General features: G+C 45.4%; 1 protein-coding gene across 2 annotated transcripts in view; it reads left to right on the plus strand.

Moving 5' to 3' along the window:
• Nucleotides 1-17,319, plus strand: part of LOC144821545 (kyphoscoliosis peptidase-like) — a 153,965-nt gene that overhangs the window by 103,929 nt on the left and 32,717 nt on the right. For both annotated transcript variants that reach the window (XM_078678717.1, XM_078678716.1), the window contains exon 6: nt 1,752-1,942. In XM_078678717.1, the coding sequence (XP_078534843.1) occupies nt 1,752-1,942 (191 nt within the window). The remainder of the gene's footprint in view (nt 1-1,751; nt 1,943-17,319) is intronic.

A 17,319-nucleotide genomic window follows, 5' to 3' on the forward strand; every position in this document is an offset into this window, starting at 1 on the left:
CATGAAAGACTGTGTATCTCTGACTTTACTAAGGTTTAGGGGATGGCTCCATAGGCAGTGGAGGGTAATTTGTTCTAAATCATTTAGCCTTAACACCAGTATAGTTGGTATTTTCTGTAGGCCTGTAATGTCAGTCAAAACATGAATTAATGTTACTCGCATTCTTTTGCTACTCGTTGAAAACTTTGAGTTTGCCTATAAAGTGCATTTTGTAGTAAGAGTGTATGGAGAAAAAATAGGTTTTGGACATTCAAGCAGACAGCCATGATTTTGTACCTCTAGTGGACTGGCATTGTGTGGAAAATGCACTAACTTAATGCAGAGACCTCACGTCTCACTCATTGTGAGGCTCAGACATTTGGAGATGAGATTCAGTCTCATTCACAGATGGGTAAATTCCACACCTTCTGCAAAGGGCTGGCACCTGACCTGTAAATGCCCTCCTGTTCTTCTGCATAAACATCGCATAATAGCAGTGCATATCATAGCCAGCGCTACTTGTCATAAAATATATTTATTGAAGCAACACTTTTTACTTGTTGCACTCTCATTTATTACCATTGTACACATTATATACATTTGACAGTGGTCAGGAAAATACATATGGGAACATCTAATTCACTGACATTATAAACATACTAGTCATGTTACAAAAATGTGTATCAACAATATATGGTGATGTTACTTAATTTCATAGATAACATACAGCACACATAAGTGACACATACCAATGCTGCTAGCACACGTTAACCCTAGTGTTGAAGGGTGAAATTGCAGCCGCGACTATCTAAAAACAAATGAAGGCTACACTGGTGGCAGACCTTTGAGCAAGAGGATAATTCTGTGAGAAGAAATCTTACAGATGATTAGACGGGTGCTGGAATTGCCACAAGGCCCTGAAAGTCTACTTGGATGGCATCGTGCTAGGGCGTAATAAGTTGAAGCGGGGTCATAGGGCACGCCAGGCCAAGTGCAGGCAGGACTGCTAATGGATGGCATGCACAGGATGTGGATGAACAGGTAGGTAATGAACAAGAAGTGGGATTGGTAAGTCTGCTAAAGGAGCAGTAATCAAAGACATTGGTAAAGGGGATCAAGCTGTGGGCAGGGGAGGGGGCAAAGGCTCGCCTACTTCTTCTACTGCTAAGGTAAGGGTAGGTGTGAAAGATGTAAATGCATTAGTATGCTATTTATGGATATATGTAGATTGTAACAGCCAATGGGACAAAGATGTGTTTTAAGTATCATTCAGCCTCATCATCATTAAGGTACATTTTTACAACTTCATCCTGCACCCTCCCGCTCTAAAAGTAGCCGCATAGCCTTGATGGGCTGCATGGGCGGATGGCCCGTGCACCTCGTGCCTAGCGCCTTCTGCATCAGGAGTTAGTAATGATACGCAGTCTGGACCAGGGGCGGCCTTAGGCATGTGCAAGCTGTGCACCTGCACAGGGCCGCCAAACCCCAGAGGCCGCCACGCCAATATATATCCTTAATATAATAATCCTCTGAGGATGGATATATATTTGCGTGGCGACCCCTGGCAGGGATTTGGCGGCCTCTGGCTCTGTTCCACTTCCAAACACCCTGAACCCACCCCCCCTTCACTGGCCTCCGCGCTCCGCCCCGCCCAGACCCCCTCTTCCGGGGCCCCCTACCTACGCTCCCTGCCCAGGGCCGCCATGAGCCTAGAGCTACCCCTGTCTGGACAAATAATAATGTTAAAATGCTTTGATCTTTCCCTGTTGCAGATATGATGGTTTCTTCTTCCTGACCGACCCTCTGGAGTTCATTGAGACCCACTGGCCCGATGACCCAGAATGGCAGCTGCTGCAGCCCCTGGTCTCCTTCCAAGAGTTTGAGCAAAGAGTCTTCAAAACATCAGAATTTTTCAAGCTTTGTCTTCACGTCCTTTCTCCGGAGACTTCCCTCGTGAGGACAGGTGAATATGACCACAGAGAACCTAAACATGTCTCCCCTCTTATTTCCAAAAATGCAAAGGACATTCTTAGTTCATTCCTAATACAATATATTTTATGCCGATTCCTCTTAAATGTCCTTTTATTCATGCAATCGGTTTCAAGGCTATACATAACAGATGTTACTAATACCCAATTTATTGGTACTCAAATACCTGGCAATCGAAAGTCTAACTCGTCACCTGATGCTCACCGCAAGTTTCTGTGCCAAGCGTTCGATTGATGATGCAAACCACCAACACATTCACATCTTTGAATTTCCAGATTTCATGTATGGTACTATATTACAGAAAGTGAGTAACACATAGGGGCATATTACCAAGGGTGGCGATATTAAATTATCGCCGATTTAGCGGACGTTTTCAGCCGCTAAGCGACGATAATTCCATGGCCCTATTACCAAGCTGTCGCTAACACCAGTTAGCGACAGCTTGTAGGCGAAAGCGAGCGGTTTGGGGCCCGCTTTGCATGTCAGCGATGTTTATCGCTAATGACATGCAAAGTAGGCGTACCTAACCCGTTAGCGACTGAAAGCAGTCGATAACGTTGCTATCGCCTATTAACAAGGCAGGCGTAGCGTTGAAAATATTCGCGCTAAGCGCGAATATCTCCAAAAACTAACGCCTGCTCAGACCAGTTCTTAGCCATGTTATCCAATGGGAGGTGGATAACATGGCTAAGAACATTTTGTCGCTAATGCGTGAATATCACTGTATTCTCAGCGATATTCACGCTAATGCCGGAAAATATATCGCTTTGGAGATAAACCTTTCTAATAGCAAGTTATCTCAGCGATAATTTCCGTCAATGCTTAGCAGTAAAAAATTCGTTGCTAAGCCTAGTTAGCGATAAATATCGCTAATCGTTGGTAATATGCCCCATAGCTTTTAAAATCAGTTTTAACTTTTATACTGGTTTTTAGGTCTCGCCTGTCGATGCGCATGCGCATCGAGCAAGCGAGAGTATTGCGACTTATCCACTCTTTATCCACACTGCAAGGAATCGTGGCGATTCCTTGCAGTGCCCGTGACTTTTAAGGTCAATGCGCATGCGCATTGAGCTTATGCGCATGCGCATTGACCTTAAAAGCGCGTGCACGTCCGTCTTTGTTTACCCGCTCCGCCCCCTCCCCTTCCCGCCGTGTCGCATTTCTCCTCCCCCTCCCCTCTCTTCCCTCCGTCTTGTTTTAGCACTTGTGCCCTGGGTGTAATTTCAAGACTTTATGTTATAAATACATAAATTCCCACTGTCTAAACATTAAACTCGGTCACCACTGACGCGAGAACAGAATGGCTGTGGCTACCACACGCATGTAAGTTTCTTTTTCTTTTTTCGAGTCTTGCGCAGTGTGTGTGTTCTTGCGAAAGGGCTGACCGTGTGCAGAAAAGAACGTAAACTTCTGCAAACCCTTTTAAAGTTGCATCTGACGCATTGGCTGTGTTTTGCTGCTCCTCGTGCAGTGTTTGGTGGCGGGTCCACTCTGAACGACTTCTTCTCATCCCTGGTATGCCTGTGTTTAGCGACCATTTGTTCTGCCACTTACCCGTATTGACACGGTTACATTTCCTTTAATCACAGAGTGTAACTTTGCCCTGTTTTCACGAAGAATGTCGTTGTTTTGTGTTGTTACCCGTTCATGTGCCTGTCATCAACGGGTATTTTGCCATAGCCAAATATAGTGAGCGGACAACAGACTGATATAGATTGTAGCATGCTCAATAGTCATTTTGTTGTTCTGAAATATCAGTGGGTGTTTTTTTTCGGTCAGTCTTTTGCTTAAACCTCAGACTAGTAAATTTGGCAAATGTTGAGCAGCCCGTTCTAAAGATAGAAGCTGTTTGCAAACAGTTTCAATGTGCGGCTGAAAAGAAAATTGCCGTGAATTGTGTAGACAGGATAATGGGCAGTCGGCAGGGTTTTTCTTGTAACCCAGTTCCCACCTCCTAGGCTCCCTGCCGCCAGCAAGCAGAAGCACACCAATTAGAGGGCACGCTTCATAAACTGCCTTTGTGTTCTTCTGTATAATCAAAACCGTGCAGCTCAGCCACATAGATTTTCATCGAGTAGACGTTTTTTCAAAAATATGAAATACTTTCAGAAGAAATATCCGAACTTAATATACATGAATATGTAAAGATTGCTTACTTAAAACTTCTCAAAATTATAATGAACAAGGAAGAGATTAAGGACCCAACCATACGGTGAGCATCTCAGCCATTGTATCATTAGCCCTGAGAGCACAAGAAAAATGTGACAATGCTCTAGGAGACCTCCATTGAATAACAAGGAGTGACGTACCACGCCACGCAGTATAACATAACATAACACAACCTTCTCAAACTAACCTATCATTCTCTGTTTCGACGATCCAGTAGAATGCTCGAGTAGAAGCTAACACTATTTTACTCACCGCTCACTCTCTCTACATGGAGAACTAATCCCGTTAATTTAGATTGCACCGTTTTGTCAGTATTTGGTTGTAGCTTTTTTCATCCTTCTATTGTCATTTAATATTAAAAGTGCATATACATTGTGCAGCTCTACAAGTCCACGTAAAACTGCCCACACATAGTAAAATACACATTTTAACATTCACCATGTAAGGAGTTACATCAAGACCATGCTGTCAGAGCTTACTGAAGACTCTGCGACCTATGGGCATACTGTGTCTTTTAGTGTATATTCAGGACTAAGGCAGGAGTGGGTAACCCTCTTACTTGCAGAAACATCTTTGTGAATCAAGCTTTAAATAGCACCTTGTGCAGAATAAAGATGAAGAAGTGGATGTCTTGGCAGTAATATCTTTGATGCCACCAATGTCAACATCGCCGATGTCCTATACAGGCGGTACCGCCACAGAAGGATTCACTGAATTTGTCTCTTTTGATAAAGCTTAACCAATTGTAATCTCTGGTTTCTTGGTTAATCTGCCTGTAATGCTGTAAAAACTTTGACAAAGAGAGATAGATCCTAAAAATCTGGATATCTCAGGGACGCAGCATGCAGGCATACTTTGGCAGAATCCAGACCATTTAATTTACTAACAAGTTGTTTTTGCATAATTGTGAAAGTACTCCTAGGTATTAACCCCGAGTGCCCATAGCAGCGTTTTAAGTGTACCCTCACCCTCACCCACCCTCACTCACCCTCACTCTCACTCACCCTCAACCCCTCACCCTCACTCACCCTCAACCCCTCACCCTCACCCACCCTCAACCCCTCACCCACCCTCAACCCCTCACCCTAACTCACACTCACCCTCACTCACCCTCACTCTCACTCACTCACCCTCACTCTCACTCACCCTCACTCACCCTCACTCTCACTCACCCTCAGCCTCACCCACCCTCCCTCACCCTCACTCTCACTCACCCTCACTCTCACTCACCCTCTCTCACCCTCAACCCCTCACCCTCACACAGTGCAATAGGTCTCGGAGCATTTGAGTTAGAGCTTTTAGAATTGTTTATGGCTTTTTTTATTTGTAATTCTTTAGCATTGGCTACAGGAAACAAAAATGCTAAAGATTTACAAAAAAAACCCATAAACAATTCTAAAAGCACTAACTCTAATGCTGCGAGACCTATTGCATTTCCAATGCTTGTTAAATTTTGTTATGGATGTATTATGTAGCTTTTATGATTCACGTTGTGAGTTCGAATAAAGCTTATTTTGACTTGACTTGAGTAAAACATCCTGTGGGTCACAAACTCCAATAACTACAGTCGCAGGGGAGCACTAGTGCAGAGTCAGGTACTCTTAGGGGAAAATGTAGTCGCCAAAGATGTTGCACTGCACTATGTTATGAGGAGAAAGAATCACAGAGTCATATCTACTAGGATGAGGTGCTGCGGCTGGCTTCCCCGGACCTGGTGAACAAACAGGATGCAAAGAACCACACACAGCTTTGCACTATGATGAAAATGTTTGTGTGTGGTGTCTAACTTAGGCATTGTATTGAAAGTGCCTCCTTCCATTACAAAATCTTATGCTTAGACTAACTTCAAAATTGTCACAAATTGGTTGTGGCCTACACAGTGCGGCACACATTTAATGTGGTAAAATCTAGGAGAAATACAAACTTTTCGCCTTGTTAACTCTTGCCCCAAGAAGGCGTGTTTTTATTGGCAAAGCTCTCTCAGTCAAATTTAGTAGATAGGGCTATAGATGAAAAACTATTGGGGGTAGCGTGGGAGAGCCCGTGTACCACCCAGGGGACACCCCTTGGCACAAAGTAGCACCAAGCGACATTGACATTACTTTTAGGACTACTTTGCAGCACAAAAAAAAAGTTTTGCACTAGAAAGTAAACTTTGTACTGCTTTGCTCAACTTTGCATGACTTTCTGGCCGTGCAAGTCTTTATAAATGTGCCCCATAATTCCATACCTGTTGTCCATAACGGACCACAAGCATTGGCCCTTTCTGCCTGGAGGGCAGAGATTCAAAGATATCTCCTGTATATCGAGTTAAAAAGTCTCAATGAAGACAAGCACAAAAACACAGTGAGGGCCCTAAATCGGTAAGTAATTATTATTTATTGAAGAGCGACAATGTCGTGTCAACAATATTAGCAATATTTGGAATTCTTTTTTATAAAGTGGAATATGTTTTATATTTTTAGTATGACAAAGCACAGAGATAAAATATAATATGTAATCAACGAGTCAGTAATGGATGAATAGCTCCACGTTTAGAAGAGAGCATACCTCAAGGGAAGGGGAGGTTGGCACTGAATTTAATGAAGTCCAGATCTACTCAAATGTCGCTTTGATAAGACTCCTCTAAAAAGACATATTCGTCAAAAATGAGATGAAGTTAAAAGCCCGAGATTTCCCACACCGGCGGTATTCAAACTTTTATTTATTCATTATGACTGTTTTGTATAGTGCAAACCAGCCGCAGGAGGAGCTAGTTAGTTGTGCTAATATACAAGGAAATATATCAGTCAGACAGTTGTGCATGATTTACGACGCTTCCCCAGCATGCTGTAACGAGAAAGGAACACAACTAAACACACTGCCATGCTGCCATCTAGCGCCTAATAACGGCAAGACAACAAATGTTTTGCCTCTTGTGGCGTAGAAGAACGAAGGGGCCAGTGCTTGTCGAAGCCTGCAGCCTAATGTGTGCCCAGAAATGATGCTTTAGTTTGTTAAAAAGAGAGGGAGTGTTGGGCAGCTGTGGGTGCCTCCTCCTTTGCTCCATGATGCTCACATGGCCCCTTTGCAGGGTTTTAAGTGGGATGAAAAAACTGGGGGTCTCCCGAGAGGGCGTGGCCAATGTAATTAAGGGCGTGGCTTAATAACACGTAAGCTAAAAGCTTGTGCTTAGCATAGTGTGCCGCCTGACTGGTATTTTGCTGTTTCTGTTATTGCATCGAGATATGTGATACAAGTAACATCATACCTAAAAGAAGTAAAGACTATTGGCTTTGTCAATGGTTGTTAGTTGCATAAGATAAATAAGCAGCAACTATGGCTTCTATATGATATTGAAAAAGCTTCCACTTAAAGCCCTGGTGACACCACGACAATGTTGCTGCTACTTAGTTCCGAAAAGAGAAGGGGAATCCAGAGAGAAAATGACTCTCTTTAAAGGATTTCCTTTCCCCCTAACTCATCTTCTACGTCCAGATGCAAGGTCACTTTTATCAGAAACGTGAAAGCACCAGTTCCACAATTGAATATCTTGGCAGAACATCCATTGCTTACAATTAATTATGTTTCTTAGTTTTCAAGGCCCAAGGCCCCTATCATACATCCCCAGACAAGGCAGCTTTCCTGTGTCCTCCCTGCATTCTATATTCAAAAACAGGATTAGGTTATAAACTTTATTGTTTAGTTAATTAAAAGCATAACAAAACGAAGATGGAAGAGAATTTAACATTACAATAAAATCAATAAAATTTCTACATAGTACAGTTTAAAATGCAAAATTTGGGATGATGCTGGTAGGAGCTTTATCCAGAAAACAGGAAACTTTTCTCTTGAGAAAGCACAACCCACGCTTTGCAGCAGCAATATCCCAGTTTGCAAGGACGAGTGAAACTTCCTAGCTTTCTTGCCCACAAACTTTCCATTCAAACAAGCATATTACACGTGAACAGTTTTTAGAAGATATAAAATGGAAGATCATTTCTAATTGGTTGAACAATGGTTCACACATTTTTATGCTTTGACACCCGAATAAGTGAAGCAGGCTTTGGGTGCCCTGGGAGTGATTGGGGCACCAGAAGATGAACAATAAAAATGCAGCACGAAGCTGTGTTCTTACCCTACACCTCCAAGTCTTACGGCAAAAAGATTCTATATTAATATCCAGAGATTTGGGCATAGGAGTGACCCAACTTGCCTCATGAGTGGGCTTCATTTGCATATTTCCTTTGACTTTGTTTCCCCAAAACTGGGTAGAGGCACCACCAACAGATCTTTAAAGTGATGTGGGGGGCTTCAGGGAGTGCAGCAGCCACCCAGAAAGGTTTATAAACTTGCTCTAAGTTTCAGGGGGCATTACAATAATACATTGAAGTGTAAGCATTTTGTAGAGATAGAGCTTTTGCTCTTGGGCTTTGGAATGCAGGGACCTATAGTGGTTAGTTCTACGGCTACACTAGGTGCCTTGAAGTGAGTAAAGAAAGACTCTGACTCATATGTCTGTGGTTATTGTGAATTTGAATGTTTTTATTAACAAAATTGCTGACCTACACTGCAATGTGTATGCTTATGACTGCTTGTGAATGTGGTTATGGTTCACATTGCTTTTAACAGTGATACCAGAGTAAATTGTGACATGTGGCTGTTTTTTTAATGTGAAGATCACTTGACAAATCCAGTAGGCCTGCTTTAGATATATTGTCAGCCCTTATAACGTGTTTCATTGACAACGCTTAACAATGTGGTTATCATTATTAATGTGGTGACCCTTGACAATGCCAGTAGACCTGTTTTATTTAAAATGACACCCCCTTATATTGTGATGTTGCATCTGGTATAGGTGGGGGCTATTTTGATGATGGGGTTCAGACCCCACTAGGGATGAGATGTGATTTTAGGGTGTCACCAAAGATATTTCAATCTACCTGATGTATATGTTTGTACATTATTGCATAGTATTTATAATGTGAGTGTAATAAAAGTATGTTTCCTTTTTAATAGAAAACACACTAACCGAACAATAATTTATTGAGTGTTGTTGTTGCTTGCTTTTGCTACATTGGGGTACTTGGTACCCAGTAAAAAGACTATTGTGGACTTATTATTTGTGCATGAGTCACAATCTTTGCAAATAATACCCAATCCCCTAAAGTCAGGTTGTTCTATTCTTACAACTATTTGGGAGTCCATTTCCATCACACTGATGGGCAGATGGTTCAAGAAAACCTGATGAGGGCTTAAGATGCTATCAACAGGTCGGAAAGAATCTGGAGGAAATTGATATTGTTCACTATGTATAGAGTGGCCCTCTCTAAGATGGTGGTTCTTTCACATCTTCCTTTTTTGTTTTTACACAATCTCCCTGTGATGCTTGCGCCACCTCATAGAGTTTGCCTGAAATTGAGGCAGGCAAAGGTAGCTCTAACCAAACTCAATATCAGCGTGGAAAGGTCTGGATTTTCTAGGTATCAAACTTTATCACTTGGGTGCTGAGCTGAAAATCCTGGTAAATTACCTGTTGCTACCAATGCAACCCAGGAGATCATACATCATGCCTTCTCCCTCCCAAGCTGGTGGACAGTGTTGGGGAAGGGGACTGCGCAGGGCTAATATAGGATCACAGCCTTCTGGCTGCTATCCATGGTCTGTTATTGCATAGCCTGCCACACAGATGCTTAAGACCAGTACTGTGCAATCATATCCCAAAGCAAAAGCTAGAACTATTTTCCTTGCCCACTGCAAGGCTTTGAGAGCAAGTAGACAAACAGATGAGTCAGCAGACAGATTGAGATGTTATGCTTTGGTCATTGTCATGTTTCAGTTATTACCTACCACTAAAAGGGTTTCTAGATGTGTGTAGTTTTGTTATTGCACCAAGGCAAATGCCAGTTTCATTGGTGTTACAGTGACACTTGTGCACACAGAGAGGGGTAAGCTAACATTTAAAGCAGATAAGCCAGCACATCTTGTCTTGATTTGGGTGCAATCCAAAACTCACACACTATTTCACTTACCAATGTGTACTTACCATTGTTTTCTTTGCAGTTGATTGCTTGGCGTTTGACAGTCACTGTTGGGAATGCAGTTTTACTTAGGTCTACTAGACAGCCTGGATTTCTCAGGGTAGGCCTTTATTTTTAATGTAGTGCTGAAGTTCTTGAAAACAAAGTATCTCGGTCCAGAGATCGGGTGTTTATCCATTCAACAAACTTTCTTATGCTGTACTTGATTTTGGCTACGTCTTTATGTCAGTTATGCTTGTTGTATAAAAAGATTAGATTAGATTAGATTAAAAGTTTAGAAAGTGCCTGGTTACTCCAACGGAGTGTCCCCGCGCTAAGAATTCCTCCTCTCTGTATAGTGGGCCCCTATCCAATTTAAAGATTATCTTAGCACCTCAAAAAAGAGGGATTTAGTATATTTATTGGGTTTTCAACCTGGAGAAGGTGAAGGAGAGAAAACTTAAATATCAGTGTCTCTCTGTGGTTGTTGGTCCAGGTCCAGGTGAGCATCGATGGTGCTGGGGGTGTGGCTAGCATTGAAGGAACCATGTTTAATTATAATGTCTTTGGAATGGTGGTATGGGACATACCTACCAGATTTTCAGAGGCACCAAGCACACCTTACTTTTCTTATAAGTCCTTAATTCTTAAAGCGAGGAGATATAAGATATGCCAAAGGGTATGGAGGTTGGGTTTGTTATGGGAGGTATCAAAAGAGAGGCAGGGCGGCTAGTCATAGGAGCAGGGCAGGGACACGTGTGACAGCTAGCAATAGGTTAGTAACATATGATGGACACAGTCTCACTAATAATAAGTGACACTCGTATATTTCATATGTACTTTGTGGGGAGAACCATACCATGAATGTAGAGCAACATTCAGTGGCGGCTAATACGGGGCAGCTTTAGTGGGGCATGCAGGGGTTTAAAAAAGAAGAAAATTCAATTTACCTGGCCTCCCCTCCGTTCTTCCTCTGGTGACAATGCAGGAACAAGAAAGAACACAGGCTACCAGACTTCCCTAGTCAATCAAAACGCTGCTAAAAGTAGTGTTGTGATGGGTGGGTCTGAGCGCTGTGGTTCGGCACTCAGACAGGGAGTGGGAGCCTGTGCATGTTCTCCACCCAGGCTGTGCATCACAGCCAGTTGAGAACATGATAAGTGCACAAGTCGGCCGGCCAAACCGTCATGCGCACTTAAGTGCACCTACCACTCCTCCCCCTGCTGGCTGACAGCCCAGCGCTGCCCCCCTTGAACAAAACACAACTGGGCCAGTATGGCAAAAGTAAATGACAATAACATTGTGTTATTAGCATTTTAGTTTTTTCTGTAGGGCGACGCTCCTCCGCCTTAGCTGGGGAACCGCCACTGCAACATTGGAGAATGCAAGAGGGTACGGCGAGCACACCTGTCAGACAGGGGGGCTTGCTGTTGTCTCTTCAGGTGAGATAGTAACCTCTCTGTGCACAGTGGAGTTCTACTTTTTTACGCAGAATTGCTATATATTTCCTGTATTATCCCGTTGATATGTTTGTACAGTTTGCGTTCAGTTAAATGTGAAATTTTGTATTATCCTTCTTCTTAGGCAGTTTTCAGCATTTATTTTTTTGGAGACATCCTGTGCTGTCATTGATGTCAAAGGTTGTGTGACGTCACTGGCTGGCATCACATTTGCCAATTAGTACTCACTCCTAAGAGTCTTAAAAATGAACACAAATATGGATAACTGAAATCCTAGGAGCCCTGGTGACAGATGAGTTGTCCCTAGGGTCAACCTGGAAATGGCATGGTTGCTGGCGAATGACAGGAGGTAATTACTTGCAGGGGGGGAGTTGGTGACAGTTGAGGTGAACAGTGCCCAGAGGCAATGACAGGCAGGCACGTTTGACCTTGACAGAGGTGGCTAAAGATAGGAAAGGAGGAATGACAGGGGGTGGCTTTTGACAGGAGTTAGGTAGTGGCAGAAGAAGCTGATAGGTTCTCAATGTGGCAGAGGAAACTGACATTCACAGGCACGTTGAGAAGATGCAGGAGAGGGCGGCGGTCACAGCCGAGGTGCCAAGAGGCAGGAGAGGCCTCTACGAGATCTACCAAGTGACTGCGGGAGTGGTTAGTGAACACTGGAGAATGGGCATAAAATTCCATAGTGGGGTACCCAGGGCTTTAAGTGGGCCGGGTCTCAACGGGTCTCAGCACCGCCAGTTTTTTAAGGAGGCCTCGAAACGGGTCTCTATCGGGTTCTGTTTTGTGCCCGGGCACAGGCGGACTGCAGTGACAGCAGGCACATCATGTGCGCTGCTCACACCGCTCACTTCTCACTAGAGGAAAAGTTACGGCATGACGTCATGCCAGGTGAGCCTTGTAGGGGAGGGAAGTCCTTTAAAGAGAGTACATTTCTCTCTGGATTTCCCTTCTCTTTTTGAAACCCAGGAGCAGCAACATTGTCCTGGAGTCACCAGGGCATTATGTGGAAGCTTTTTCAATATTATATACAAGGAATCATAGTTGCTGCTTGTTTATCTCATGCAACTAACAACCATTGACAGAGGCAATAGGACTGACTTGTTGTAGGTAAGATGTCACTTCTTGTGTCATATATTTGGATGCAATGACAGAAACAGCAAAATACAAGTCGGGCGAGACACTATGCTAAGAACAGATTTTTAGCGTAGGTGTTTTTAAGCCACACCCTTAATTACATTGGCCACGCCCCTTTGAGAGATCTCCCCCCCCCCCCCTTCAGTTTTTTCATCCCACTTAAAGCCCTGGGGGTACCCTCATGTCTCAGTACAGCCCACCCCCCTCCGTGTTCATAATTCAAGATTGTAACATGCTCTTGAAATATGCGCAGCCATTCCAAAACATTCCTGAATAATAAAACATGGCTGCATGTTAACAAAATGAGAAAAGTGCACTCTATGTCCTAAGTAAACTGACGTCAGAGACGTAAAATATTCTGCTATGGGTAGGCCTTTACTAGCTTGACTTCTCAAATCTGGTTTTAACTGGGTGTTTCTGAATGTCACATAGTAACTTGTGTATACAACAGATGGTTTCGGTGATCGTTTGACCTGCATTTAATGGCATCTTCTATTTGTCAATTTAGTTATCAATAGAGAAACATAATTCATCTGGATTGCTTTCACCTTAATCTGAAGGCAGCCGTCAGAAGAAGAGTGTAATTTATCCAGACCCAAGAGGTTCAGCCCATGATGAGGTCTCTGCGGTTTGCAAGTTAATGCAAATTTTATTTATTTATTTATTTATTTGTAGAGCGCGACATTTATCCCGAGGGATGTCACGGCGCTGAGGACTATGGTAGCAGGTGGGAAACTGGGTTGACCAGATGTCAGGAATCATTCTTTTGGGAAGAGGTGTGTTTTGAGTTTTTTTCTAAAGATGTTGTAATTATTGGTTAACCTGAGTTCTACTGGGAGTTGATTCCAATGTCGTGCAGCCAGGTAGGAGAAGGTGCGTCCTCCTGGTTTGGTCTTTTTTATTTTCTTTATTTTGGCAAGAGCAAGGTGTTGTGATCTTAGTGGTCTGGCGGGGAAGTACAAGTGTAGTCTATTCTGAAAATAGTGAGTCCTGTGTTATTGAGTGTCCTGTGGGCAGGACCTATGAGCTTGAAGCAGGCTCTTTGGTGCATGGGCAGCCAGTAAAGTTGTTTTAGGCATTCTTTGGCAGAGCTGTATTTACCTTTGCTGCACACTAGCTTAGCTGCAGCGTTCTGCACTACCTGTGTTCGTTGAAATAGGTAGTCTGGCATGCCTACAAAAAGTGCATTACCGTTAATCTGCTTTTAATAAACTGTTATGCTGATCTGCCAATTTTATTTTCACAACAACTAGTTTGGGATGCTCTTCCTGCAGTGCTTGCTGCTACAATATTGTGGCTTCAGTGCACTGGGCATGACAGACGTTAGTATTATCCAATTTTGCGATTCCTTAAATGCTTTGTAGGGGTGCCTTAAAAATTGTGATTTTGGCATAAGGAATCGCAAAATACCACCTACTTCAAGTAGATGGTATTTTGCAATTTCCTTTAAAAATGCATTTTTAAAAAAAATTCAAAGTGCCTTGTGGCGCACAGACATGTATGTGCGCCACATGTACTTACAGGCGCATTCCAGAGGTGCAACAGGTGTCCTTTGGACACCCTGGCACCCTTGGAATTGCGATTCCCAAATTGCGATTTTCTCACAGAAAATCGCAATTTGAGAATGTATCCCCATTCATTCCTATGGGCCTCGTGGGCCATAGGAATGAATGGGACACTCATTCCTTAATTGCGATTCACAATTTGCTAATCGCAAATAAGGAATGTTAGAAATTTGCAAAAAAATTGCGAATAATTACCTACATTCCATTTTGCTATTCTCAAATAGCGATTCCTTAAAAATCGCTACTTGAGAATCGCAAAATGGAAATTACCTACATATGCCCCTTAGCATGTAGGCCTCTTTGTGCATTTCCTGTCTGTACACCTGTGCCTGTATATGAGCCTGTAGTGATGTCTGCATGTATCATATAACAAAGCTAGAGTTGACTATGAGCTGCACTCTAGCGTCCCCTTGTGGTGACACCTTAAATTGTCTCTCTAGTATTTGCTTTAATGTAGTGCTAGCCCTGCTAGCCACATTTCACAGGAAGGTTTATTATTTCATTTAGATTGGAATGAAGACTCATTTGATCAATTTATAGATAACAACATTCTTAATATACCAGTGTCTGGGATCAAAGGACTTTGATGCTTGTCCAGAACTCGAGAGTGTTGAGTTCAAAGTACTCTGCTAGCTGTCCAGTCTTCTTGAGTGCTGGGGTGAGAAGACGATGGCTGTCCTCCCCAAGTGCAGGGGATAAAGGACTTCTATGGTTGTCCTCCTCTTGCAAATTCCAGGGTCAAAGGACTCTGATGGCCGTCTCATCCTCGCGAGTGCCAGGGTTGAAGGACTTTGATGGCCGTCCCATCCTCGCGAGTGCCAGGGTCGAAGGACTTTGGTGGCCGTCCCATCCTCGCGAGTGCCAGGGTCAAACGACTCTGATGGCTGTCCCATCCTCGCGAGTGCCAGGGTCAAACGACTCTGATGGCTGTCCCATCCTCGCGAGTGCCAGGGTCAAACGACTCTGATGGCCGTCCCATCCTCGCGAGTGCCAGGGTCAAATGACTCTGATGGGCGTCCCATCCTCGCGAGTGCCAGGGTCAAACGACTCTGATGGCTGTCCCATCCTTGCAAGTGCCAGGGTCAAATGACTCTGATGGCTGTCCCATCCTCGCGCGTGCCAGGGTCAAAGGGCTCTGATGGCTATCCCATCCTCGTGAGTTCCAGGGTCAAAGGGCTCTGATGGCTGTCCCATCCTCACGAGTGCCAGGGTCAAAGGACTCTGCTGGCTGTCCCATCCTCGCGAGTGCCAGGGTCAAAGGACTCTGCTGGCCGTCCCATCCTCGCGAGTACCAGGGTCAAAGGTCTCTGATGGCTGTCCCATCCTCGCGAGTGCCAGGGTCGAAGGACTCTGATGGCCGTCCCATCCTCGCGAGTGCCAGGGTTGAAGGACTCTGATGGCTGTCCCATCCTCGCGAGTGCCAGGATCAAAGGGCTCTGATGGCTGTCCCATCCTCGCGAGTGCCAGGATCAAAGGGCTCTGATGGCTGTCCCATCCTCTCGAGTGCCAGGGTCGAATGACTCTGCTGGTTGTCCCATCCTCGCGAGTGCCAGGGTCAAACGACTCTGATGGCTGTCCCATCCTCGCGAGTGCCAGGGTCAAACGACTCTGATGGCTGTCCCATCCTCGTGAGTGCCAGGGTCAAAGGGCTCTGATGGCTATCCCATCCTCGTGAGTGCCAGGGTCAAAGGGCTCTGATGGCTGTCCCATCCTCACGAGTGCCAGGGTCAAAGGACTCTGCTGGCTGTCCCATCCTCGGGAGTGCCAGGGTCAAAGGACTCTGCTGGCCGTCCCATCCTCGCGAGTGCCAGGGTCAAAGGACTCTGATGGCTGTCCCATCCTCGCGAGTGCCAGGGTCGAAGGACTCTGATGGCCGTCCCATCCTCGCGAGTGCCAGGGTCGAAGGACTCTGATGGCTGTCCCATCCTCGCGAGTGCCAGGGTCGAAGGACTCTGATGGCCGTCCCATCCTCGCGAGTGCCAGGGTCAAAGGACTCTGCTGGCTGTCCCATCCTTGCGAGTGCCAGGGTCGAAGGACTTTGATGGCCGTCCCATCCTCGCGAGTGCCAGGGTCGAAGGACTCTGCTGGTTGTCCCATCCTCACCGAGGGCCAGGGTCAAAGGACTCTGATGGCCGTCCCATGCTCGCGAGTGCCAGGGTCAAAGGTCTCTGATGGCCTTCCCATGCTCGCGAGTACCAGGGTCAAAGGACTCTGATGGCCGTCCCATCCTCGCGAGTGCCAGGGTCGAAGGACTCTGCTGGCTGTCCTCCTCTTGCGCATGTCAGGGTCAGAGGACTCTGCTGGTTGTCCCATCCTCGCGAGTGCCAGGGTCAAAGGACTTTGCTGGCTGTCCTCCTCTTGCGCATGTCAGGGTCAGAGGACTCTGCTGGTTGTCCTGTCCTCGTGAGTGCCAGGGTTGAAAGACTTTAATGGCTGTCCTCCCCTGCGAGTGTAGAGGTTGAAGAACGTTTATGGCTATTCCGTCCTCACGAGTGCCAGGGTCGAAGGACTCTGCTGGCTGTCCCATCCTCACGAGTGCCAGGGCCAAAGGACTCTGATGGCTGTCTCATCCTCGCGAGTGCCAGGGTCAAAGGACTCTGCTGGTTGTCCCATCCTCACGAGTGCCAGAGTGGAAGGACTTCGATGGCCATCCCATCCTCGCGAGTGCCAGGGTCAAACGACTCTGATGGCTGTCCCATCCTCGCGAGTGCCAGGGTCAAAGGGCTCTGATGGCTATCCCATCCTCGTGAGTGCCAGGGTCAAAGGGCTCTGATGGCTGTCCCATCCTCACGAGTGCCAGGATCAAAGGGCTCTGATGGCTGTCCCATCCTCGCGAGTGCCAGGGTCAAAGGGCTCTGAGGGCTGTCCCATCCTCGCAAGTGCCAGGGTCAAAGGACTCTGATGGCTGTCCCATCCTCGCAAGTGCCAGGGTCAAAGGACTCTGCTGGCTGTCCCATCCTCGCGAGTGCCAGGGTCAAAGGACTCTGCTGGCCGTCCCATCCTCGCGAGTGCCAGGGTCAA

The sequence above is a fragment of the Lissotriton helveticus genome, chromosome 2_2, assembly GCF_964261635.1.
Source record: "Lissotriton helveticus chromosome 2_2, aLisHel1.1, whole genome shotgun sequence".
Taxonomy (NCBI): domain Eukaryota; kingdom Metazoa; phylum Chordata; class Amphibia; order Caudata; family Salamandridae; genus Lissotriton; species Lissotriton helveticus.